Below are 25127 nucleotides of genomic sequence, written 5' to 3'. Positions count from 1 at the left end.
TATGTGTGTGGAAGTACAGTTGTGTGGAGGTGTATATGTCTGCATGTATTTGCAAGAGTACTTAGAAGTCAGCTTCATTCATGAATAGATACTTTATTATGTATGTCAGGAATGAGGTATTCACCTCCATCTCATTATCATCTAAGAAAAGTCATTTCCTACAATAACACATCTGTATTCAGATGCATCCATTTGTCTCACTTGACTTCTGAAGGTGATATTTGAACTACAGAGTTTATCCAATGCATTTGATTATATTATTCTGTCCTTTTTCTCCCAACGTCTATTCTTTCTCTCTCTGTGTATGTGTCTTTATGCATGTGTGTGTCATAGCACATGTATGGGTATCAGGTATCATGTGGGTCACGGAGAGTCTCAGGTCATCAGCTGGTTCTTTCCAAGCTTCGGGGAGATTTCCTACTCATGTGACCAGCTAGTACTTAGCGGACTAGCAACGGCCTGTGCAGACACCGAGTTCTCTGTGCTCTTCTGTGTTCCTGTGCTCTGCCCATAAGATCCAGCTGCTGGCAGGTTAGGGCAGTTAAGGGGCTAGTCTCTCCTGTCTGTGTGTTTTTAGACTCATCAGGTGGTTCTCTGGGTTAGCTGTAGGCTCTCATCTTGTTTCCCATCTTTTGATTCTTCTTTGCTTGCTGCCAAGTATGTTGAAATGTTGAAACCCTTGTTTTATGTATTCTGATTTTAAAGTTTCTCTTTTTACTTCCTGACTCCAATCGAAAGTCTCTCTCCCTCTTTTTTTCTTTTCTTTTTTTTTTTTTTTGAGACAGGGTTTCCCTGTGTAGTAGCTCTGTCTGTCCTAGAACCCCCTTTGTAGGTCAGGCTGGCCTCAAACTCAGAGATCTTCCTGACTCTGCCTCCCAAGTACTGGGATTAAAGACATCCACCACCCTGCCTAGCTAAGTCTCATGGTTTTATTTGAAAGAATACATTGGAATTTTGTAAGTTAGACTTTTCTGTCCCATTATATTCATCGTACTTGTCAATTGATACAAATTTATTCTTGTTTTACCTAAGCTGCTTCTCTTTTCCCCAAATGATTTTCTGATCAAATAGATTCCCTGCAATAAAAAAACAAAACAAAACAAAACACTTTTTTTAAATGAAGTTTTCGATTCAAGTGTTGAAAATAAGCACTGTGTAGTGAACTAATGCTGTGTGTACCTGTTTGGTTTGTCCTGTCCAAAGGAGCTGCTGTGGGCCATGGACAGGAGCACAGACGTTCATCTTACAATGTTTAACACACATTTCTTAAGCATCCCATTCCCGGTTTGCAAAGACGTATTTTTCACAGGTGCTTACATCTTATGTTTTGTGTTTTAGATAGCCGAGCCAAAGCAAGATGAGCTTCCTGTATGGACTGCAGTCTTCCACGAGAAACCGGTTTCTCTCTGGAGTGAATTCCCTGGCCAGCTGGAGACAGTGGAAACCACTAGCAGCCTGTCCACAAGCACGAAGGCCCTGGGTAGTAAATACGAGTCGGGGACTTAACACAGTCAGACAGCGTCACTCTCTGACTTTACAGCCTGGAAACTTCCATTTTTGTAGGACTCTCAGTAACAAAAAATCAAGATACTTCTCAAATGGCCAAAGCCAGGAAACGGGGGTGCTTATCGACAAACGGACCGTTCCAAGACACGGAGCGAGAGAAGGGGTTGGTGGTCCTGCTCCTGCAGCCTTGTGCCCTCTGAGCTGCCCTGCAGCAAGAGCCGCCCGGAGTTTCCACACGTCTCCGCGGGCTCTAGCCGCTCCAGTCCCTCTCTTGCTGCTTATTCTGAAACCAGTGCAGAAGCTCCTTGCCATCATTGTGGGCAGGTAAAAATACTTGGGGGAAACAACATTTGTATTAAAGTTCTTAAATTTTCATATTACATTTGTATCAACTCACAATAATTTTTAATAATTAAATTTTATTGTTTTATAAAACTCTACTTTTAAAACAACTGTCCCTTATACCATATTCAGCTCAAAATTTGAGTTTCTAAAGGTAAGTTCTGCTAGTCTTGTTCTGTGTGATCTTGAAATCATTTGCTTATTGTACAGAAATAGATCTTCAAGTCTGGTCGCTAGAGACGTTTCTACGAGACTTCACATCTCTACTCGGGAGAATGGGAAGTACTGGCGGCAGCTTGTGAGACAGCAGCACCTAAGAACATCACCTTTGCGTTTTGTGGGACTTAGGCAGTGAGCATGAAGTGAGGGTCTTCCCTCATATAACTGGGGGCTCAGGCTTAGCCACATCAGTGATGCTCATCTCTACCATCCTGTTTTCAGTGTATCCTTGTTCTGTTTCTCTTGGTCGTCCTTCATGATTACTCGTTTTATAGCTAGTGCTTGTTTCTCAACGCCCTTTCCTCATTTCATGAAGGTTGAAGAAGGCAAACCATTTCTTCATAAAGTTTTCTTTTGTTTTAGCTCTCTACTTCATCCCATACTCACAACCCAGTCTGCTTTTATTAAAAGTTGAAGAATTCCTCTGTAATGTGTCTAGTTCTACATGTTTGATGTTGAAGGTCAGAAAATTGATATCTACGTTGGCTCCTAAGTAACCATCTCATCCTTGTTTGTAGGGATGATGGTTTTATGAGTTCTAGTCCTTTAAAATTGTCTGATTTGGTGTTGATTTTACTATTGTAAATTTCCTCTTATAATATGTTCCACATATAAGTAAGTAGTAATTCTATAAATGTTGTAAATAGGAAATAAGTGGCCAGGTGGTGGTGGCGCACACCTTTAATCCCAGCACTTGGAAGGCAGAGGCAGGAGGATCTCTGTGAGCTCAAGGCCAACCTGGTCTACAGAGTGAGTTCCAGGACAGCCAGGGCTACACAGAAAAACCCTGTTAGCCCTATCTCCAAAAACCAAAAACTTAAAAGAAAAAAAAGAAAAAAGTGTTTGTATGACTCCTCTGGTTCAGTCACTTTGCCAAGGTATTTCATGTGTGTCTCCGCGCCAGCTTTCCAACACTGAAATGTCTGAGATAATAAAGACATATTTCAGCTCATGCTGTCTGAGGTTTCAGTCCATGGTCGCTCCAGTCCCAGGGCCACTTGGTGCATCTTGGTGGGAATACATGGCAGAGGAGACTTGTCCATTTCATGATGGCCAGGAAGGCAAAGAGAGAAATGGATAGGGACCAGGAGCCTAACATCCGCTTCAAGGACATCCCCAGTGACCCTACTTCCTCTCGCGAGAGACCTGGAATCTCGTAGTAGTGCCGCAGGCCAGAGACCAAGCCTTTGATACGGAATACAGAGACCTTTTGGTGGAGCTATGGTAGCAGGAACTTGGGAAATTACAGGAACTACAAAATTGCTTTGTCAAATGAATCCCTGTCAAGGGATTGATGTTTGTGTATGTGTGTATGTGTGTGTACACGAATGTGTGTGTCATAAATTTTATTAAGACTTGGCAAATGTATACACAAAGAAATGTTTTGTCCCACTATTGAAAACATTGCTTGTAGTCAAATGTTTACAGCACTTGAGAGAACTATTGTCAGCTCACAAGGCCGTCCCCAGGTTGCATCTGTAAAGCGCCCATTTCTTTACTCTGCTGCTTCCGATCTTCCCTTCCCTCTTGGTGCTCTAGTGACATGCTAGTGGAGCTGCTGCTCTGGGCAGCACCGCTCACTCCCGGAGTCAGAGCCGAGGTAGCTTCTCTTCTTCCTTGCTGGGTTGTAGACTGAGCTGGAGTCTGGGGACCAGCGGGAAGAGCAGTTTGAAAGGTACATATTTATCCTTCGTGACCCCAAGATGATGGCCTGGGGACTCTATCTGCCTTCCCTTTACTCCTGGGTTTTCCTCCTGCTGCCCACGACGGACTGACTGGACCATCCGACCACTGTGGCTAGGTTGTTCTCTGTATCAAGCTATTACATGAGGAAGAGCCTATGAGATGACATGTGCATAATGATTAGAACAGCACTTTGACATGACAACCAATCCCAAGTGTTGGTCGGTGGTAGCTATAAGACAGCTCCTCACGTTAATCTTTGCTGTCACACTAGCTGAAGAGGGAAATTCAGACGAGCCTTATGGATTTTATGTATGGCTTTATAGAGTTTCTGACTTTTTCATACTTTAGCTAAGAATTTTATAAGTTAAAAAGCTATGTGTACAGAGAAACATAGAGATTGAAGGAATTGATGTGTAAAATCCTGGCTCACGTGTGTGAGCTTTGTTGGAAGGTGAGCATGCACTTACGATGCTCCTTTCTGGTTTGTCACAGGGGCATAAGGAAATGGTGGCAAGCACTTCCTCCCAACAAGAAGGAGCTATTTAAAGACAGCGTGAAGAAGAATAAGTGGAAGTTGCTCCTTGGCCTGAGTGCCTCCGGACTGCTGTTTGTGGTGTTCTATTTCACTCACCTGGAAGTGAGCCCTGTCACAGGAAGGAGCACACTGCTGTTGCTGGGGAAGGAGCACTTCAGACTTCTCTCAGACCTGGAGTACCAAGTGGTAAGTAGCAAGAACTGTCCTTAGCTAGATTGCATAAGGAGGCACTGAGGCAGGAGGCTTCTTTACATATGGAAGATGCACTGCTTTGAATTTTAGTCTTTGATAGAATTTAGTAACTTTTTCCCAAGTCTCATACCCAGGGAAGGGCTTTCATCATGTGCAGTGAGGCTTTCCTCCCACCCGGGTGGCCTCTGCTCTGCTCAAGTCCGGACCTCACTGTCTCCTGCTCAGGAAAACCTCGCTTGATGTTCAGACTGGCTCAAACCCAGCGACTAGATCATGCTGATCTGGGAACTTTGTCTTTGTGATTGTGCCCCGTGCTCAGCAGTGCTAGTTTTCCTTTCCTCTGCTTTCTTACCCTAGGGCAACTTAACGTAGTCTGTGTCCATTGGCCTTATTAGGTTAAGCTCCATGGCACCAACAACATTGTTGGTTTGTTTATTTTGTCCTAGGAACTAACACAGCATGCAAAGTAGTACTTAGTTTTTATGTATCAAATAAGTGCTTACTTTTTATGTATCAACTAAGTAAATAGGTTGTGAGAATTTTTATACCTTGAAAGTCAGGTGTAATAAGACAGTTGTTATTTTTCCAAATATCAGTTTTGACTTTTGAAATCTTATTGTATTTTCTGCCATTTTTTTCTTCTTAAGACAGTTTCCCCATGAGACCCAGGTTAGCCATCAACCTGTGACTCTTATGTCTCGGTCTTCTAAGTGCTGAGGTTGCAGGTGTGTGCCACCGTAATCACTTCTTTGATGAATGCTCGGTAAACAGGAGTGATTCAGAAATCTTAACTCTTTGGGATGTGTAATAACTTTAGTACTAATGACACATTGTGTACTTTGTGCTCTCGTGTGTCCTCAAGGATGAAGACCATTCTTGCATTACAGGGATGTGCTGAATGCCATTGTTTGAATAGGTGATGGCTCCAGGGTACTCAGGTCTTCATGTCTGTTTAGTGCAAATGAATACCTGAGCCTGTCAAAGGAAAGTTATCATTGATACTGTCTTAGTTAGGGTTTCTATTGCTGTGAAGAGATACCATGACCACAGCACTCTTATAAAAAAAACAACAACAACAACAACATTTAATTGAAGTGGTGACTTACAGTTTCAGAGGTTTCGTAGTCCATTGTCATTATGACAAGGAGCATGGTGGCTGGAAGTATTGCAGCATGCAAGCAGACATGGTGCTGGGGAACTCTACATCTTGATCCAAAGACAACAGGAAATGAACTGAGACACTGGGCATGGCTTGAGCATATATGAGTCCTCAAAGTCCACCTCCACAGTGACAGGCTTCCTCTAACAAGGCCATACCTACTCCAGCAAGCCACACCTCCTAACCATTTTCTTTTAAACACCTCAGATAGTAATGACTTTTTACTATAAAAATTGCTCTTAGTTAAGATAATGACACTGTCTTAGAAGAATACATACAGAAATTCAAAGTATCTTTTAAAATTTAGTCTTAATAGGAAGATAGGTTGAGAAAAATATTATAGAAAGATTGGAGCAAACCTTGTATGAAATTGTATATCTTCTACTATTCAGATAGCTTAAAAAATGAATACATGAATGGATTTGTTTATATGTATATACTGTGTGTATACATATGACTCTGTATATATGTATAAGTGTGTTCATGTGATTAGACATTTTTATTGCTTTATCTATTGGTCTGTGAATCCAAACATTTTTATAGAGCTATTATAATATTCTATAATTTCATAGTGTGTAAACTAGTGTGTCGTCAGCTTGACACAAACTAGAATCATCTGAGAGACAAAGGATCCTCTGTTGAGAAAATGCCTGCACAAGAGTGGCCCATAGGCAAGCCTGTGGTCCATTGTCTTGACTAATGATTGATGTGGGAGGGCCCAGCTCACTGTAAGCAGTGCCATCCTTGGGTAGGTGGTTCTGGGGTGTGTAAGAAAACAAACTAAGGCAGCTATGAGGGGACACCAGTAAACAACCTTCTCCCAGGGCTTCTGCTTCAGTTCCTGCCGTGCCTTTCTTCGGTGATGGAGTGTGGCCTGAGAGTGCAAGATGAAATAACCCTCTCCTCCCCGAGTGGCTTTGTCGTGGTGTTTATCACAGCAGGAGGCAGCAAACTCAGATTCTTTGAGAAGGATTATTAGAGGACTTTTAAAATTTGTTTACACTCTGAATTATCCTTTAAAAATGGTAATTGATGTAGTCTTCTGAGTCCATATTCCATTAAGTCATATATTTTAGTGCATCTTGAAAGAGATTATCAGCCAGGTGGTGGCGCACACCTTTAATCCCAGCACTCGGGAGGCAGAGGCAGACAGATCTCTGTGAGTTCGAGGTCAGTCTGGTTTACAAGAGCTAGTTCCAGGACAGCTAGGACTGTTACACAGAGAAACCATGTCTTGAAAAGCCAAAAGAAAAAAAAAAAGGAAAAAGAAAAATGTTATCAACTTGATTTATATATTAAACTATGCATTTTATGAAAATTAAATATTTGTAGAATAGCCTTAATTTTTCTCAGTATATATGATAGTATCTCTCAGAGAAAAGCTTCAGAAAAAAAATGTTCTCCTATATAAGATGGCTATGCTTTTTTAATCAGCATCACATAGAGAAAATGATTTGGCCATTAGTTCTGAGATCTCAGTGATTTTCTTTCCTTCAGTGTGGATCAAATACTTTACAATTTGTGAGATCTTGTCTCTCTTTGTAAAAGCCTGAGTCTATATTATGAATAGAGTGTTCTTCCATTTAGTAGATTATGAAAGTAATTAATTTTCTTTGACTCTCTCTCTCTCTCTCTCTCTCTCTCTCTCTCTCTCTCTCTCTCTCTCTCTCTCTCTCTCTCGACTGGGTTTCTTGTATCCCAGGCTGGCCTTGAACTTCCTCTGCAGCAGACAAAGGATGACCTTCTAACCATCCTGGTTCCACCTCTCCAGTGTTCAGAGTACAAGGCTGTGTACACACTGGGTTTGTGCTGAGTGAGGCTCGAGCTCAGGCTTTGCATACGCCATTGGAGTGCCCACTCTGCCAGCTGAGCTACATAGGAAGTTTTTCATGTGAATCCTTTAGTATCTAGGCAGTTTTGTTTCCTGGAATTCTTAGGAAGGTAGAAATAACTAAGCATTTTACTTGCATATAGATTAATAGAAAAGAAGAATAAAATTTGAATTGAATTATGCTACATGAAAAAATCGTATAATTTATTCCTTTGTGAGACACTATACTGCTTTTACATGAATAATTTAAATTTCAGAAATGTGAGCATTTAATATATGTAAATTTTTGCACAATTCAAAATTAAAATACCCAACACTAGTCAAATGAAGCACTTTTCTTGAAGCAGCATAAGCAAGAGCTCTTAAACAATACTTTTTGAAAAATCTTCTAGTGGATGGAAGAATTTAAAGGCGCTATGTTGCCCGAGAGAGACCCCCGCTACCTGACTGTTAAAGAAGTGGTGTATCATCTGACTCAGTGCAATCAGGATGTCCCAGGGATCTCTGAGATCAACTGGGTCATTCATGTGGTTGATTCCCCAGACGTGAATGCGTTTGTTCTTCCTGTAAGTAAATACTTTAAAATACATTTTTGTTTCTAGCTTTCGTGTCTTTAAGTTTTACTGTGGGCTAATTGCTTATATTACTCTCTTTATGTGCAGAACGGGCAAGTGTTTGTTTTCACTGGGCTTTTGAATAGTGTAACCGATACTCACCAGCTCTCCTTCCTACTGGGCCATGAGATCGCACATGCAGTCCTGGGGCATGCAGTAAGTACCCGAATGATGTGCAGCTGTTGAATGTTGCTTTGATATTACCAAGTTGTAGCCTTTAAAGAACCCAATCTTTTCAGGATTTTTTTTTCTTTTAATGATGGAATGTACTTGCCTTATTCTGTACCTGAAAAAAGGTGATTAGCCTATTTTGAGACTTTTACAGTCTTTAGTATGTGATACTGAATAATTAGTGTTTCTCTTAAATACTGTTTTTATCACCTGTCTCTTTTGCTAAAAAGTAATTAGTCTCAACCTCTAATTATTTCACATTAAAATTTAAACTTTCATAATTATTAACACACTTACATCTAGTCAGAAAACTAATTCTTGGAAAGTGATACTAATATTTAAGTGGTTAATCAGTTTTATTCTTACTCATTTTCAAAAGATGGCTTGGAATATTGTTGGAAAATGTCTAAATGATATGCAATATGACATGAATGTGGAGCAGTAATGACACCTTGCTGGAATAGTTTACTGAGTTTCATCTAATATGTTCTTTCTCACTCAGAGCTTTAATAACTTACGAGTATGTATCTATCATCCCTGGTTTATATGTTAAGAAACTAACATTTAAAAAGACTAATAGTGGTCACATAGGTCTTTAATAACACACAAAACATATTTTTGTACTCATTTTTGATTGCTATTAAAAATGTGAATGGATCTTTTGAACATATAAATAGAGATAAATATATTTTTATTTTCTAATTGGAACATGCAGTTAATGTTTGTGAGAGGATTACAATATGCTAAATCGTAAGTGCAAATATTTTTAACTTCAAATGGAAATTATAATGGTTTTTAATCTTTCCCAAAGTCATTTAAAATTCTACCTATTTAGTGGAATAATTAGGTGAGCTGGGCCAAAGTTGCTTTTTTTTGAAGCATTCTTGATTTCTTTTGAGCTACAGGAAAATATTTAAAGAATCTTTTCCCTAAATATTTACAAGAATAAATCTAAGCAATAGAAATAGTATCATTATAGTGTAGTCCAACATCTCTCAAATAATGATGTCTTAATATATCAGTGATGCATTAATGAATGAGACAGAAACTTTCTCTTGGCAAAGTGTAAGTTTAAATTTGATTTCTTCACTTCTCTTCCTGTGTCTTCCATCTGTCTGTTGTGTATGTGTGTGTGATCTTTTTGTCCCGTTGCCTGTATCTGTGTGTGTATGTTTGAATCTGTGCCTGTGTCTCTGATTATGTCTGTCTGTGTTTATTGGACAACACAGAGAATTTGGTAATCTTTAAGCAGAAATCTTTAATGGTCTTACAAGGGAAGAAATGACTTTACTGACCCCATCTGACCCAGAATAGCACCCAGTAGTGTAAGCAGATGCTGCGAACTTGTATCTGCATGTTGTTTAAGGTTGCTTTCAAGATGTGGCTGTTGTAGCTTTAAAAGATGGTACCATTCAGCTGATGTGGCATCCAGTTAGTGCCTGTCAGTGTGGGGTTACCACCACCAGTACAGGATGGCAGTCAGATGAAACAGGAGAGGCAGGGAACAGCCATGATGGAAAAATGTTACTGTTTCTTTGACAAAGGTCCTTATTAACACAACATTTTCTCTTTTGGAAGTCTTAGTTTTGATTAAACCTGGCTTTTATGCTGTTTTCTTTTTTCTATAAATATACAGTTTTAAAAATGTTTCTATTTTTTAAGACTAATAACAGTTATACTCTTTAATACTCTCTAATAAGGGTGTTCTCTTTATAAACACTGTCATATTGACTTCAGTCTTTCATAGTAGAATTCGATAACTGTTTTACAGCTAGCGACTGTCATGTGCTAGTTTTGTGAGGAGAGATTATATTGTTAAGGTCATAGTGAGGAGATTATATTGTGAAGGTCATAATGAGGAGAGATTATATTGTGAAGGTCATAGTGAGGAGATTATATTGTGAAGGTCATAGTGAGGAGAGATTATATTGTGAAGGTCATAGTGAGGAGAGATTATATTGTGAAGGTCATAGTGAGGAGAGATTATATTGTGAAGGTCATAGTCTGATTTTGGTTTTTAGCCATGTTGTGTCCATTCAGGGAGTGACTTGTAGAAAGTCAGCCTGATAGTGAGTTAGCACACACTAGTGACTGGTGAATAAGCCCATGCATTTAACTTTTACTAGACATTACTGGGCAGAACACACCTTTTATACAAGCCTTTCTGCTTACTGCTGTGAGTATGCCCAACACTCAGAACCCAATTCTCAGTGATAAATACCAAACTTTCACTACAGAAAATTTGTATAATTGTGTTATTTTCTTTCATGTATTAGGTCATACACACCAAAATACCTTTAATTAAATTTGTGATCTCTTTCTGAATTTTCTTGTTTTAAGTGTGTTATCTATTATATATATAGGCTTTATGTAACAATATAAGTGTGATAAACACTTTTATTTGATGTGTAGAAATAGCATCAGCCTGTGATTTTTTTGGTCCTTTTACTAATAGCTATGTGAATTGGAGCAATCACAAAATATCCATTTCCAGTCCATTATCTATAAAATGGGGTTTATCATACCAGAGGAATCATTGTGCTGGTTAATGTAAGAACTAGTTTATTAATTGTTACTGTCTCTGATTATGAATAATTAGCACAGTAAAAGTGGTAAAATGTTAAAGGCATAAGTGACTCACAGGTGTATAAGCAAAGAAAAGGGGACATGCCAGGAGACAGCATGGATATGAAGGGAGAAATTCTTGACAAGTAAAAACTCTTGGCTGAAGCCTGATAGCATGAGTTAGATCCCAGGTCCCACGTCTGAAAGGAGAGAACTGACCCTACAAGTTGTCCTCTGACCTCCTTGTTACAAGCAGAAGTTTCTGTCCTTTCTCATCCTACAACAGTCGTTCAGTCCCAAAGAAACACACAGAGACTTATATTAATATATAAACTGTTTGGAATATTAGCTCAGGCTTATTATTAATGAGCTCTTACAACTTAAATTAACCTATAGTTCTTATCTATGTTTTGCCATGTGGCTTGGTACCTTTTATCAATAAGGCATTCTCATCTTGCTTCCTCTGTGTCTGGGTGTCCACTGCAGACTGAGCCTTTTCCCTTCCCAGAATTCACCTAGTCTGGTCACCCCACCCTTACTTCCTGCCTGGCTACTGGTTTATCAGTGTTTTATTAAAACCAATACAAGTGACAAATCTTTACAGTGTACAAAGCATTATATAAGAGTACCTTGTCTATTGTACTATGGCATGCCCATGCCCTACACACAAACACACACATACACACACACACACACACAAATAAAAACTAAATATAATAAAATAATTAAAAAAAATCAGATCTTTGTTCGTGTTAGCCAATTGAACACACATAATTATTTAGTATGATTAAGTGATGGCTAGAAAGTATAAATGTGTACTGTTTCCATTTACTAAATACTAATTTATTAAGTGGTTTTCATTGTTTTATTATTCTCAGGCAGAAAAGGCTAGCTTGGTTCACTTACTGGATTTCCTTGGTATGATTTTTCTCACAATGATTTGGGCTGTCTGTCCACGAGACAGCTTGGCACTTCTGGGCCAGTGGATACAATCGAAGCTGCAGGAGGTAAGTCTAAGATGACCTATGGTGAGCATGCAACAGTACCCATGGAAAGCAGTGTCTCTCAGAGCTGTGTTAAAGTCTGTCCTGGAGTCAGATATGGAATTTTAGTGTCTGATTTTCATTTTTAGGTGTTGTTCCTATGTAGCATTTAATTAAGGAATTCTACATCTGTTCAGTGATATATAAGGATTGATTAAAAGAGCTACCATGGATTTTTTTTTTCATAGATGTTGATATCATAGAGACAAAACCTAGTCACTGGTCCTTCCCTTATCTCTGTGACAGTGGCGTCCTTCCTCCAGAGAGCTCTTTCAAGAAGCCCGAAGTTTTAATGATCATGGGGCTGGCTGTGGTTTCATATCATTCTCCATCACTGCTTGTGCAGTTAAATAAACACTGCCTAGAATACATGGGTGGGGCAGTTTTAGGTGCTTTAGTGCTGATAATAATAATCTCGTGACTAAGCCCTTCATTGTTCAGAGTGCTGTGTTACTGAGGATCAGTCTTGTCATTCCCACAGCTATGCTAACCACATTGAAACAGTGGTTCTCAAATTGAAGAAGAAAGAACAGTTAGGTTCAGATGATGGCACATCATGTTTGGAACTTTCTTCTGTCAGTGACTTGCTAGGCTGTCAATGAAGCCCTGCCTCTTAGGCGTAATTTTTCAACTTAATAGTTAACCTGAGAACAGGGATGCCTTCGGTATGGATCCTTTTCTTCTAAATTGAGGCCTCTCAATGACTCTGTTGTCGGTGGGTGTTTTTCTCTGCAGTGCCCCGCTCACCGTGTTTTGGAAGCATAAAGGAACACTGGTAGTGATGCACTGCAGAGCGGGAAATCCCACATTTCTGGCCACTCGCTATTTACCGTGGTGTTGGGATGATACACTAGGGCTCTGTTAGCTCTGAACTACTGATGTTTTGGTCTGGATTTTTATTGCTGTGGGGCTTGTCCTGCTATTGTGGGTTTTCTAGCATAAACAGCCTCTATTCAATAGGCAGCCATGGTTCTTGCTTTCCACAGTGTCTCGATGGCTGAGATGCTTAAAGATCCTTGTTATTCTTGGGGAGGATCTGGGTTCAATTGGCTTCCAGAACTCATGGTGGCTCACAACCATCTGTAATCAGGGGATTAGATGCCCTCTTGGCCTCCATATGCACCAGGTTTATGCATGGTGTACGTATATGCAGGCAAAACACTTATATACATAAAATCAAATGAATATAAAAATAATAATTTAAAAAATGCCACTGGAAGCCAGCATGGTGGCATGCTCCTATCATCCCAGCTACTGTGAGGAGCTAGGGCAGGAGGATTGCTTGAGTTCATGTATTTGAGACTACTTAAGTAACAACATCATGACCTTGTTAACTCCAAACATTTACAATGTCTCCAAGAGTCAATAAACAAACAAACAAATAAACAAATCACACTTGAGAGCCACTGCTTTCATTGACTTTGTGTAGTATCTGGCACAAAGTAAGAACTCTGTTAATAGGGATAATTGATTTTATTATTTGTCCATGTAATCTTCTGTGCAAATTGAGGAGTAGGTTATTGTTACTAGCTCCATTTTGCATATCGCCCTGTGCGTTCTTCTGTTGAAGCAGTTGCTCCATTGGGTTGGTACACTCAGTGGTGAACACTTGGTTTGCGCACTGAGCTGACCCCTGCCTTGCAGTTCTCCAGCTTAAAACCTGTACTGAAAGGGAAGGAAGTCCTGGGCCACGCTCACATACTGTGAGCAGAGGCTAGGTTGCTTGTATCTGTCACAAGCATGTTGCTGTGTTTGAATAGTTGCTTCCTGGATTAATAGCTCCTTTGTCAAAAGTCCTGCTTCTTGATCCAGCTCCTACAAAGTTTTAGTGCTTACTGCAAATTAGAATTTAATTGGAAAACATTCTCATAAATACAAGTAATTACGAAAATTAAAGTTATGGTAACTGTTCATGTTTTTTTTTTTTAAAAAAATTAAATCAGAAGAAGGTTTTATTTTCCTAACTAATCAATATTTATAAAGGAAATGAAGATAATTAATCACAGAAGGGCTCTCCTCTGGGGTTAATTTTCCCTCTGATGTTTTCGGCTAGTGTTATTGGCTCTCATATACCTGTATTTTTTTTAGAACTGTGAGATTTATGTTCCTTGGCCCTAGTTAAGTCTGTCCCACTATGTACTCCTCAGCAGCACTTTCTTCAGCAGCAGAGATTTTACGTGGGAAGTGAAATAAGCTGATGGCAGCAGAGGCTGTCCAGGCAGGCGCATCCCTAGCTTCCTTATTTTCCTGTTTAACGCAGGAGTCTAATGGAAGAAACAATGGCCTCATTTACATTTTCAATCTTAGAGGACAGACATTTCATACTAGGTTTTCTGTGAAATTAATTTAATTCCTTTGATCATGAAATAAATCCACTTAATGGAGTTTTTTTCTGTCCTTCTTCTCAGTATGTGTTTGATAGACCGTACAGTAGAACACTGGAGGCCGAAGCCGACAAGATTGGGCTGCAGCTCGCTGCAAAGGTAAAGCGATCAATAGCTGAAAACAGTGTCCCTCGCACAGCTGACCAATGTGTGCTGTCTTGATGTGTGGCGCAAGCACTGGCCAAACATTAAGTCATGCACTGTGTTAACCCTTTGTAGTACTCATCTTTATGTTATTATAACTAAATTTTACAGACAGCTCAAGTATAATAAAAGGTTTGCTGAACCCACAGTTATGAAGTTTCAGGGGCGTGTTAAATGCCCGCTTTGGCTCAGTTCTGGTGAGCACAGAAGATGGTGTCACATTATGGCAGGATCATGTGCAGAAGCAAGTCGGTTACATCTAGAACCAGAGAAGAGAAATAGAAATGACAATCAAGGTGGTACAGTTCCTTTTCAAGGGCACATCCTCAATGTCATAAACAGTCTGTTATTTGGCTCCCCTTTGAAGGGTTTGTCACCTCCCTGGAGCAACTCATTGGGGAAATGCTTTTAGTCACAATGGACCCTTGGGGGTGACTTAGCCCTCATCCTCACCATAGTACTTTCCATAAATCTATAATACTTGAAGGTTGTATCTCTTAAAGGAATGAATAAGTAACTGAAAATATTTAGCTCTCTTCTCCATATGTGACTGTAATTGGCAGGATGTATTAAAAGTTTTAATTTTTATTAGAAAGCATTTTTTGCATGCATGAAATTTTTGGTTATAGACATAAAGTATGCAAATTAAAACTTCAAAAACATATGAATGTATAATACCTTAGGCCCTTATTGCTATGTGTGTCTTCTGGAAGGCCAGTGCTGCCTCTGTTCTACACCCCTTGTCGCTGTGACCTAATGGAGAAGATAAGACTGTGTGAGCATCTATTTCTGAGCTGTGTCATGGAGAATAAGCGGGGTCAGTGTAGCAGCTGGCTCTCTGCAAGCTCCAGGGGTGGCTCTTGGTCCTCACAGGTTTGCGCTATTTCTCTGTTGGGCAGGAGCCTTCACCAATAATTACTATTCTAATCACCTGTGGTAGCTGAGTTATTGTTAGCAGAACATTTTTAAATGAGTATAAACTATGCAGTTTATGTATTAAATTACAATGTTATTTGGCCCTTTGTTGAGTTTCCAGTAGTTATTAATTATTAAAAGTCGCTATTATTTAACTTGTCATTGTGAATCTTAATGGATTTGGCTCTGAAAATGACACTACATATTTACAAAAGTAAAAGTGTCTCGGCACATTAAGTAAGAAGGATCAGGCTCTGTGTGTTAAGAGGTTATTGAGTAAGACCCAAAGCCGGTGTATGGGCTCCTAATCTGAGTGCGCTGGCCTCACAAGGTTCCCCTTATGTGCGTTTTGTGCTCTGGTTAAGAAGCTTTAGTTTCCCTTAGTAAATTGATTCTGAGTTCTGAGAAACCTTATTATATTAGCTCTTTTCTGTCACAAGAAGAAGTGGTCAAGGTAGTTCCGTTTTATCCATGGACAGCTAACATCCTCAGCCCCAATTATTGAAAGGTAGATCTGGGGGCATGCTGATATAACACTTGTAATTGTAGTACCTTAGAGGTGGAGGCAGGAGGAGCAGAAGTGCAAGGCTAGCCTGAGCTACATGACACTCCGCCTGAAAAGGCTGGACAGACAAAAACTGTTATTTTTGTCATAAGAGTTAATTGCCTTTTTGGAGATTTGCTCTCTTGTGACTAGTCATTCATCCCTGGCACACAGTTCCTTTAGGGGGGTTCTGCAGTGTGGACTTGATGTTCTTGGATCTTTGCATGCTTGTATACATTTTATAATGATATCATTAAATTATATGTCCATAAAAACTTGTCTGTATGCCAGGGTGTTGGGGACTGTGTTTGCAAGGGTGTTGGGGACTGTCTGTATGCCAGGGTGTTGGGGACTGTATGTATGCCAGGGTGTGGGGACTGTCTGTATGCCAGGGTGTTGGGGACTGTCTGTATGCCAGGGTGTTGGGGACTGTCTGTTTGCAAAGGTGTTGGGGATTGTCTATATGCCAGGGTGTTGGGGACTGTCTGTTTTCAGGGGTGTTAGGGACTGTCTGTATGCCAGGGTATTGGGGACTGTCTGTTTGCAAAGGTGTTGGGGACTGTCTGTATGCCAGGGTGTTGGGGACTGTCTGTTTTCAGGAGCTTTAGGGACTGTCTGTATGCCAGGGTATTGGAGACTGTCTGTTTGTAAAGGTGTTGGGGACTGTCTGTATGCCAGGGTGTTGGGGACTGTCTGTTTGCAAAGGTGTTGGGGACTGTCTGTATGCCAGGGTATTGGGGACTGTCTGTTTGCAAAGGTGTTGGGGACTGTCTGTATGCAAGACTATGTGTTTACCTGTCAGGTGTTGACAGGCTGTTTATTTTTTGTTTAGTTTGAAAACACATTATTGTTTTCTTTGTGATTTCTTTTTAGCTCATGGATTATTTAGGGGATTATTGCATAGTTTTTGGATCTTTTCTGCTTTCTGGTTGCCATGTGTTTTTGACTTCCAGTTCACATTCTGAGTGGAGAGCACACTGAGTGAGAAGCATCTTTGGAGCCATCTTATTTTCTTCTCAGTGGGGTGTCCTTGGCAGAGCTTCTGCCCGTGCACACGGTGTTCTGTAGATGATTATTTGGTCAAGTTTGTTGACTTGGTTGTTTCAGCTCTTTTATTGTAGAGATTATTACTATTGAGCTGTTTTATTATTTATCATTGTTCGCCTTTTTCTTCCCCTTTCTAGTTATTTACAGAGCTTTGTAGTCTTTTATTATGATTATAGAGCTTTCTTTATCTCTTTTTAGTTCTGTCAACTGTTTCTTTGCATAGCTTATAATGAGCTTTCTTCCTGGTAGATTGATGCTTTTTTTTTTATATATCAGTATAAGAATATAACTTGGGGCTGGGTGGGTGGCTCAGTGGTTAATAAAGCTTGCTACTCTGAGTCCAGTCCACTCCTAGCACCATGCCAGGTGGCTCACAGGCACCTGTGACTTCAACTTGAGGGAATCAGTTACCCCTTTCTGGCATCTGTGAGCATCTGCACTCATGTGCACACACCCCTATCAAAAATAATGCTTTAAAGCCTATTCCTGAAGAAAATTACCCTTTATCCCTAGTAATGCTTCTTGCCTAATGTCTGCCTTTTTCTTTATTTTTGTTTTTATCTCCTTGTTCTTCTTCCCATATTCTTTTGGGTTTTACAAGAGTGTTGTTCTTTGCAGTCTCTTGTTTTCAGTCTTTTTTTGTATCTTTATATGTATATCTTATAAATAGTACATTTTTCCCCTTTTAATCTTTCCTTTTTGGGGCAGAGTGCACACTCTAGTTTGTGTTTCTTTTTCCTTTCCTTTTCTTTCCTTTTTTCTTTTTTTATCTCTTTTCTTTTCTTCTTTTTCTTTTTCTCTTTTCTTTTCTTTTCTTTTCTTTCTTTTTCTCTTTCTTTTTCTCTTTCCTTTCCTTTCCTTCCCTTCCCTTCCCTTCCCTTCCCTTCCCTTCCCTTCCCTTCCCTTCCCTTCCCTTTTCTTTTGATACAGGGTTTCTCTGTGTAACAGCCTTGGTTGCCCAGGAACTTATTTTGTAGTCCAGGTTGGCCTTGAACTTGGAGATCACCTGCCTCTGCCTCCTGAGCGCTGGGATTAAAGGCTGCTTACCGTGGTGTAGAACATGTTTCATGTGTGTCTTTGTCATTCCTGTGTCTTCCTTTATGAATTGTCTGGTCAGATGTTTTGCCTGTTCTTAAACTGTGTTGTTCACCTTACTGAATTTGTATGCTTTTCAGTGACTTGCCAGAATCAAATCCTTTTTTAGCTATATGTATTGCAAGGATTTTTTTTTTTTATCATTCTGTGGCATCTTTTAATTTTTAATGAGTTTATTTTGAAGAACAAAGTTTAATGTTTTTGTGAAGTCTAATTTTTTTTTACTTTGGGTTTATTGTTCTAATTTCCTAAGATGGAAGCTTGATTATTTGTAGATTTTCATGTTCTTAAATTAACACAGGCAGTTAAAGCTAAAATTTCTGCTTCTCATTATTTGAATTTGAAACATTTAGATACGTGTTTTCATCATCGTCATTAAGTACAAATGTTTCCTAGTATCATTTGTAATTTTCTTCTTTTATATACAGATTGTTTTAATTCATTCAATGTCTAGATATTTGGAGTTTGTCTAAATGTTTTATCATTGTTTATTTCTAATTTACTTCCTTACAAGTCCGAGAGCACACTTTGCAGAATCTTAATCTTTGGCTGGCTGTTTTTATGTCAACCCGATACAAGCTAGAGTCAGCTGGGAAGAGGGAACTTCAGTTGAGAAAATTCCCCCCAAAAATTGGCTTGTAGGGAAGTGTATTCTCTAGTGATGTGGGAGGGCCCAGTTTACTGCAGGCATTGCTGCCCACGGTAGTGGTCCTGGCTGCATTAAGAGTGCAGATGAAGTAAGCCCCAAAGAGCAAGGGGTGAGCACTAGCCTTCATCCATGGCCTCTGCATCAGGTCCTGCCTTGAGTTGTTACCCAGCTTTCTTTGGTAATGGACTGTGACCTGAGAATATAAGCTGGGATAAACCCTTTTTCCCTAAGTCGCTTTGGTCTTGGTGTTTGCACATTAGAAACCTAGCTACAGATGCTTGGTTTTGGGAAGCCCTTGACCTGTCTTGGTGACTGTGCTCTACAGTAACTGAGCGGCTTTCCACAAGCAAGTGTTAGATTGAGTTGTTTCGCTATATCATCCACATTAATATTCTAATCTCCATTAGAGAGATGTTTTAGCTATGAATGTTGATTTGTCTGGTAGTTTTAGCTTCTTGCAATTTGAAGTCTGTTTAAGACACATACATATTTGGGACTCTTTTCTACTTTTGAATTGTTTGATCATTTTTAAGTAAATCCATTTACTGTTGCGGGAGGTCCTTCTGCTCCTCCAGCCAATAGCCGCTGAGATACTAGCCCATTGGGGCGTGGTCTCTTTCCCTTTAAAAAAGCGGCTACTTCCCTCCTTGCTCCTTTTACTTCCTGCTCCGGTTCCGGCGACTAGACTTCTTCCTAATTGCGCAGAGGGCTGTTGTCTGGGACGGTGATCTGTAAGTTTTTTCCCCTTTAAATAAATACCACCCTATTAATCATAATTCCAAACTGGTGTGGGATTGTTTATGACTTGCGCCTTCAATTTACTTATTTAGTCATTCAGTTTTTTAATTGTTTGTTTATTTGTTTGATTCAGTGCACCACTCTGTAGCTCCGGTTGGTCCAGAACTCACAGAGAATCCCCCTGTATCCCAAATACTAGTATTAAAGGCACACACCACCATACCTGGATTCTTTTTCTTTTTTATTTCTTCTATTTTTTTGTCTCTACTAATTTCTTTTTTAAAATTTGAAGCCACTTTCTGAATATATTATTAATCACTTAGTTATCTTATTTATTTCTTTGACCTTGGCCTTTGTTGTGAGTTATATAAGCCTTTTAGATTTGCTTAAACATTATTGACCTGGTTATATTTAGTTTTGTCACTTTTCTGTTTGTGTTACTACAACTCTGGGGTCCCTTGGTGGTCATCAGAAGACAAAGAGAAAATTGGGATCCCCTCTTGTTTTTTCAAGTTGCATTAATAGGAGAATTTAAGGATGAACTCAGTGGAAGCTCAAGGACAGTTTTGTAAGAGTTTAAAACAAACCAAATAGCCGCGCGGTGGTGGCGCAGGCCTTTAATCCCAGAACTCAGGAGGCAGAGGTAGGCGGATCTCTGTGAGTTCAAGGCAGCCTGGTCTACAAGAGCTAGCTCCAGGACAGGAACCAAAAGCTACGGAGAAACCCTGTCTCAGAAAAACAAAAAACAAAACAAAACAAAAAACCCAAATACAAACCAGGTCAGGCCAACTGTAGATCCAGTGGAGGGGGCTGTTGTCTGTTTTTAACCCCAGTCTTCACCTTTATGAGTTACAGACAAACAGTATGCACTTGTCTCTTAGTTATCTCACTGCTACTTTCTCATAAGCTTCAATAGCAAGTGTTTGGGTAGAATGTATGGAGGATGCTCAGATGTCCATCATTGCCAGGTTTCTAACCAGCAATGACTAAGGACAAAATTACGCCCCATTGTTGGACCCGTCTCTAGGTCTCTAGATTTAATGTTCATCGTTCCCCCTCCCCAACAAACACCTTTGCTCTGTTTTTACTGTCTCTCTTGTCCTCATGTGCATGCAAAAGGTGGGATATTCTTGACTAATGCTAGACTTTACAGATCTGACTGCCTTGATGAGTCTAAAGTTTGGGTTTTCTACCCCTATAACAGCCAAACACTTCCTTTGTTCCTTCTTCCTGTTAGATTCCTGCCAGATTCTGCCATGTTTTTAGCTGCTCCCCCTGCTTCAGAGGGTTCCCTGAGGGTTAGACAACTTTGGTGAGTTTCCTCCTTTCAGGATTTTGGTGTCTGTCTTGGCCGGCCTGGTGACTCTTCCATCCTCTGGTCAAGTCTTCCTATTCTCTGATTGTTTTTGTCAGGGACACTGTTTTGTTAGGAACTCCTCTACGCTACCAGAAGAGAAAGCGCCTGATTTTAAATAGCACTGGATGTCTGTAATAATGATAACTTGAGTTATTTGCCATTAATAAGCATTTGGATAGTTTTTAGGAATTGGTAATATTGTAAATAATTTTGGAAAAGATATTCTATTCACATATCCTTAAACTCCATGAGTTTTCCTCCCTTCCTTCTTTCCCTCATCCTTCCTCTTTTCTTTCTTTCCTTTTTTTCGTTCTCCCCTTTCTCCCCTTCCTTCTCTCTAAATTCATATTCCATCCCCTCTTTCCGTCTCCCCCCTCCCCTCTTCCCCTCTCACACTCATTCTCCTTTCCCCCCCTCTCTTGTGCTAGGGCTCAAACTCAGAGCTTTACACCCCCAGGCAGTTTTTTACAACTGAGCTGTACTCCAGCACCATTCCATAAGCTTTTATTATTTCTTTAGGATAAGTAAGTGCAGCTTAGGTCACTATATATATATATATATATATATATATATATATACACACACACACACACACACACACACATATATATGTATATATATATTCTGTATTAAAAATGCTAATACCAGATTTCAGTGACTTGTGAGAATACCTTTTATTCTTAATATTCACAATGATGTGTTCAACCATGTTAGGTTTTATCAGTTTGGAGGGAAAAAATAATATCTTTTAATTTTTTTTTTTAAACTAGGGTTTCTCCTTGTATCCCTGGCTGTTCTCTGACTCACTATATAGAGCAAGATGGCCTAGAATTGAAAGAGACTCACCTGCCTCTGTCTCCAGAGTGCTGGGATCAAAGGCATGCACCACACACAGCCTCTCATTGGTTTTTGAAATTTCCTTTTCTAGACTCCTGGAAAAGCTGAACATACTCTCTCAGTTTTATTGACTCCTTAATATTCTCTACTGCAGAGTGCCTTCATTGTGCTTATTGGTTAGATGTTTAAAATGTCTATTTTAGGATCGCACGTGGAGTTTCTGAGTAGCTATAGATGAAGAAGCTCTGAGGCAGTGTTTGAGAGCTCAGTGCTGGGTTGTCCAGGCAGATCAGGACAGCAGCTGCCACAGTCCAGCTCTGTGATGGGGGACTTGGTAAGTTCTCTCCTCTGAGAGCAGACAAGTCAGTGAAGAGATGATGAAGCCTCTTCAATTACAACATGGCAAGCCATTTTGGAAAAGTATATTTGGACAGGTGAGAGCATGGTTGCATCTTCTGAAGCACACTAAATGTATTGTGCAGCGTGAGACTTCCAGTGCAATAATTTGGTCTGTTTATGTCAAGCACAAAGAAATGTTGCCATAGATGTTAAATTTGTCTTTGTTATGAAACACTCAGGATGAAAAATGCCATCTCTAAAGTACAAGTATTTATTTCCGGTCAGAAAGAGAAGCAGTACGAAGGCTTTGAATGTAGTATTTATGCTGCCTTTATTCTGTGAAAGCATCCTTTTAGATAAGAATACCTCTAGTTCCAGTTACTGCCTGTTCTCCCAGTACTGTGCGGTGCTGGAGGCGTGGAGCCTGCCTGACCCGCTGCACAGCAGTTACTGCCTGCTCTCCCAGTACTGTGCGGTGCTGGAGGTGTGGAGCCTGCCTGACCCACTGCACAACAGCTCCATCAAGTGCTTACTGCTATGATCATCGTCTCCTTTTTGCAGGGGAAGGAGCTGAAGCCCACACAGACTCTGTTAGCTTCTTTTTCAAAGGTACAGCAGTAAAAGTGATTCAAATTGGAATGGGACAGAGATTTATTTATTGATTTTTCTTGCTCATCATGGAGACATTTATTCTGTTCTGAGCTTCAGGAGTCACTTTCCTTATTGGTGAGACCAGCTACTTGGCAGGAAGCCATCTATGGGAGATGTTGTTGTTGTTGGCTTTTAGCGTATGGTTTAAGGAGATACGATCATGGTGGATACAGTCCAGCATGGAGGTAAGAACATGGGGCAGCTGATCATACTGTGTCCCCAGTCAGGAAGCAGAGAGTGGACAGGAAGTGAGACCAGGCTGTACACCCTCAATGCCCACACATAATAACCTGCTTCTTCAAGTGAGGCAAGAATCAAAGTCTAAACCCTTTTTAGGTACTGGTGGTGTGGAGGAATCACCTGCCAAGGACACTGAGTCCCAACAGTAGTGTGGCTGCTGAGCTAGATCACCCATGTTTGAGACTCTGCCTTTCCGGTTACCTGTGTGATCCTGAACATGTTATGTTTACTTTTCTGCATCAGCTTTCCCCACCTGGGTGATGGACTTGGACATTTCTCATTCAGTCAATACAATTCAAGTTCCTCGGGCACCAGTTTTCCACCTGTGCATGCCCATTGCCTGCTTCCTCCAGCCCACAAGGATCTTAAGTCTGTGTATTCAATACTGAATCCTGGAGTTTGCCCGCTTTCTCCCAGCTTCCTCCTTTCCCTGTCAGATGTTCTACCTTGTGTTCAGTATTGTTCTAAATGCCTGCAGCCTGTTGTCATCCTATCTCATTTAAGATTTAAATGTGATCTTTCACCAAGTCCTGGCACTTCCATCTATAAAGTATGTCTCAGTATGTTCCTGTTTCTACTGCTAGCATCCTTTACTGGAACGAACTTCTGCAGAAACTTCATTATAGCTTTCCTTGACTACATCCATCTTCCTCTCCATTCCACTCGCTACCCAGATACACATAACAAAGCAGGTCTGGTGAGCCAGTGTTGGTCTCTAGATTTCTACTGAGTATCTGGCTCACAGACATCTAATTCTGATGGATCTTTTTTTCTTTTGACCTTACAGTAGTCTAATCCAGACTCAGGTGCTAGCCCTCCTCTATAACATGATTTTCATTTATTAACTGAACATGTATTTGCTGCATGCCTGCTCTCTGCCAGGTGATTGGAAGTCAGAATGTTTGTAGGAGACAGCTATGATCAATTAATAATTTTAACAAGCTTAAAGCATCATGGTGGAGACATACAGGCAGGTTCATCCCATGGAAGAGGCCACAGAATGGTAGAACTTGTACCCAGGTTTGAATGACAGCCCAGGAAGGGGGCTGAGAAAGAAGCATCTAGAACAGAGACAGTTATCCTGGTGTGGTGCTGGGGGTCTTGGGGGATTTGCTATGAAAACAGTGTGCTCAAAGGTAATGAAAACAGGCCGGGCGGTGGTGGTGCACGCCTTTAATCCCAGCACTCGGGAGGCGGAGGCAGGCGGATCTCTGTGAGCTCGAGACCAGCCTGGTCTACAAGAGCTAGTTCCAGGACAGGCTCCAAAGCCACAGAGAAACCCTGTCTCGAAAAACAAAACAAAACAAAACAAAACAAAAAACCAAACAAACAAACAAAAAAAGGTAAGGAAAACAATGCCCGTTCTGGGGATTGAAATCTCCCTGTGGCTAAAATACAGACAGTTTAGGAGGATCCACAACAAGATGGGGAGGAGAAGGTGGGCAGTGACTTCGTAGTCTTAAGGACTTTAAACCCTGAGCTTAGCAGCGGGGACTTTGGGTGTCACAGAGATCTTGGAACTCTGATTTCTTGCATGTGACCCTAGGCAGGTTACTTAACTCTCTGTTTTCTCTCTGAAAAGAGGCTAGTGATGCTCCTACTTAAAATCCTAGTCTGGTTGTCTGCTTGGTTTCTATTTGTGGTCTGTACCCTGTGCCCTGTACCCTGTACCCTGTGTCCTATGCACTGTACCCTGTACCTTGTACTCTGTACCCTGTACCCTGTGACCTGTGTCCTATGTGCTGTACCCTGTACTTTGTGCTCTGTACCCTGTGCCCGACACTCTGTACCCTAATACCCTATTTTGGACATTTATAGACCAGATGCTTTTTTATTTGTTTGTTTGTTTTTGTTTTTTTGAGACAGGGTTTCTCTGTAGCTTTGGAGCCTGTCCTGGAACTCACTCTTGTAGACCAGACTGACCTCGAACTCACAGAGATCCACCTGCCTCTGCCTCCCGAGTGCTGCACCCCCACTGCCTGGCTAGACCAGGTGCTTTTATGTATGTGTGTGAGCAGTTGAGCAAACTCCCCAGCCCTGCCCTATAATTTCCATCACATTGCCAAATTATGCTTAGATTTCTTTATAATTATGATTATAGCTTAGCTTCCTTCATCACACATTAAAAGAGAGCAAAGTTGTTGACCCAGGGACAGACACTCTCACATTGCATGGTTGGCCTGGATGCTGTAAGTTGCCATTACCTTTCTGTCTGGGACTTGAGAGTGCGGTCAAGGGGAACTGTTTCTGGGAGGTGAATTTGTTGCTCCTGTGTTGTCCCATTGGATTCGTGAGCATTCAAGGTCAAGGCCCAAACAGAACAT

The 25127-nt window shown here is 40.5% G+C and overlaps 1 protein-coding gene across 2 annotated transcripts in view; it reads left to right on the top strand.

The window, feature by feature from the left end:
* Oma1 (OMA1 zinc metallopeptidase) overlaps window positions 1-25127 on the top strand; it is a 52053-nt gene that overhangs the window by 5238 nt on the left and 21688 nt on the right. For both annotated transcript variants that reach the window (XR_009057994.1, XM_057784600.1), the window contains exons 2-7: window positions 1339-1830; window positions 4246-4474; window positions 7863-8036; window positions 8133-8240; window positions 11699-11827; window positions 14272-14346. Coding sequence is in view for 1 of the 2 variants with exons in the window: in XM_057784600.1 (XP_057640583.1) it covers window positions 1358-1830; window positions 4246-4474; window positions 7863-8036; window positions 8133-8240; window positions 11699-11827; window positions 14272-14346 (1188 nt within the window). In the remaining variant the exon portion in view is untranslated. The remainder of the gene's footprint in view (window positions 1-1338; window positions 1831-4245; window positions 4475-7862; window positions 8037-8132; window positions 8241-11698; window positions 11828-14271; window positions 14347-25127) is intronic.

This window comes from Chionomys nivalis, chromosome 11, assembly GCF_950005125.1.
Source record: "Chionomys nivalis chromosome 11, mChiNiv1.1, whole genome shotgun sequence".
NCBI classification, from domain to species: domain Eukaryota; kingdom Metazoa; phylum Chordata; class Mammalia; order Rodentia; family Cricetidae; genus Chionomys; species Chionomys nivalis.
This window is presented reverse-complemented; position numbering and strand designations above follow the sequence as displayed.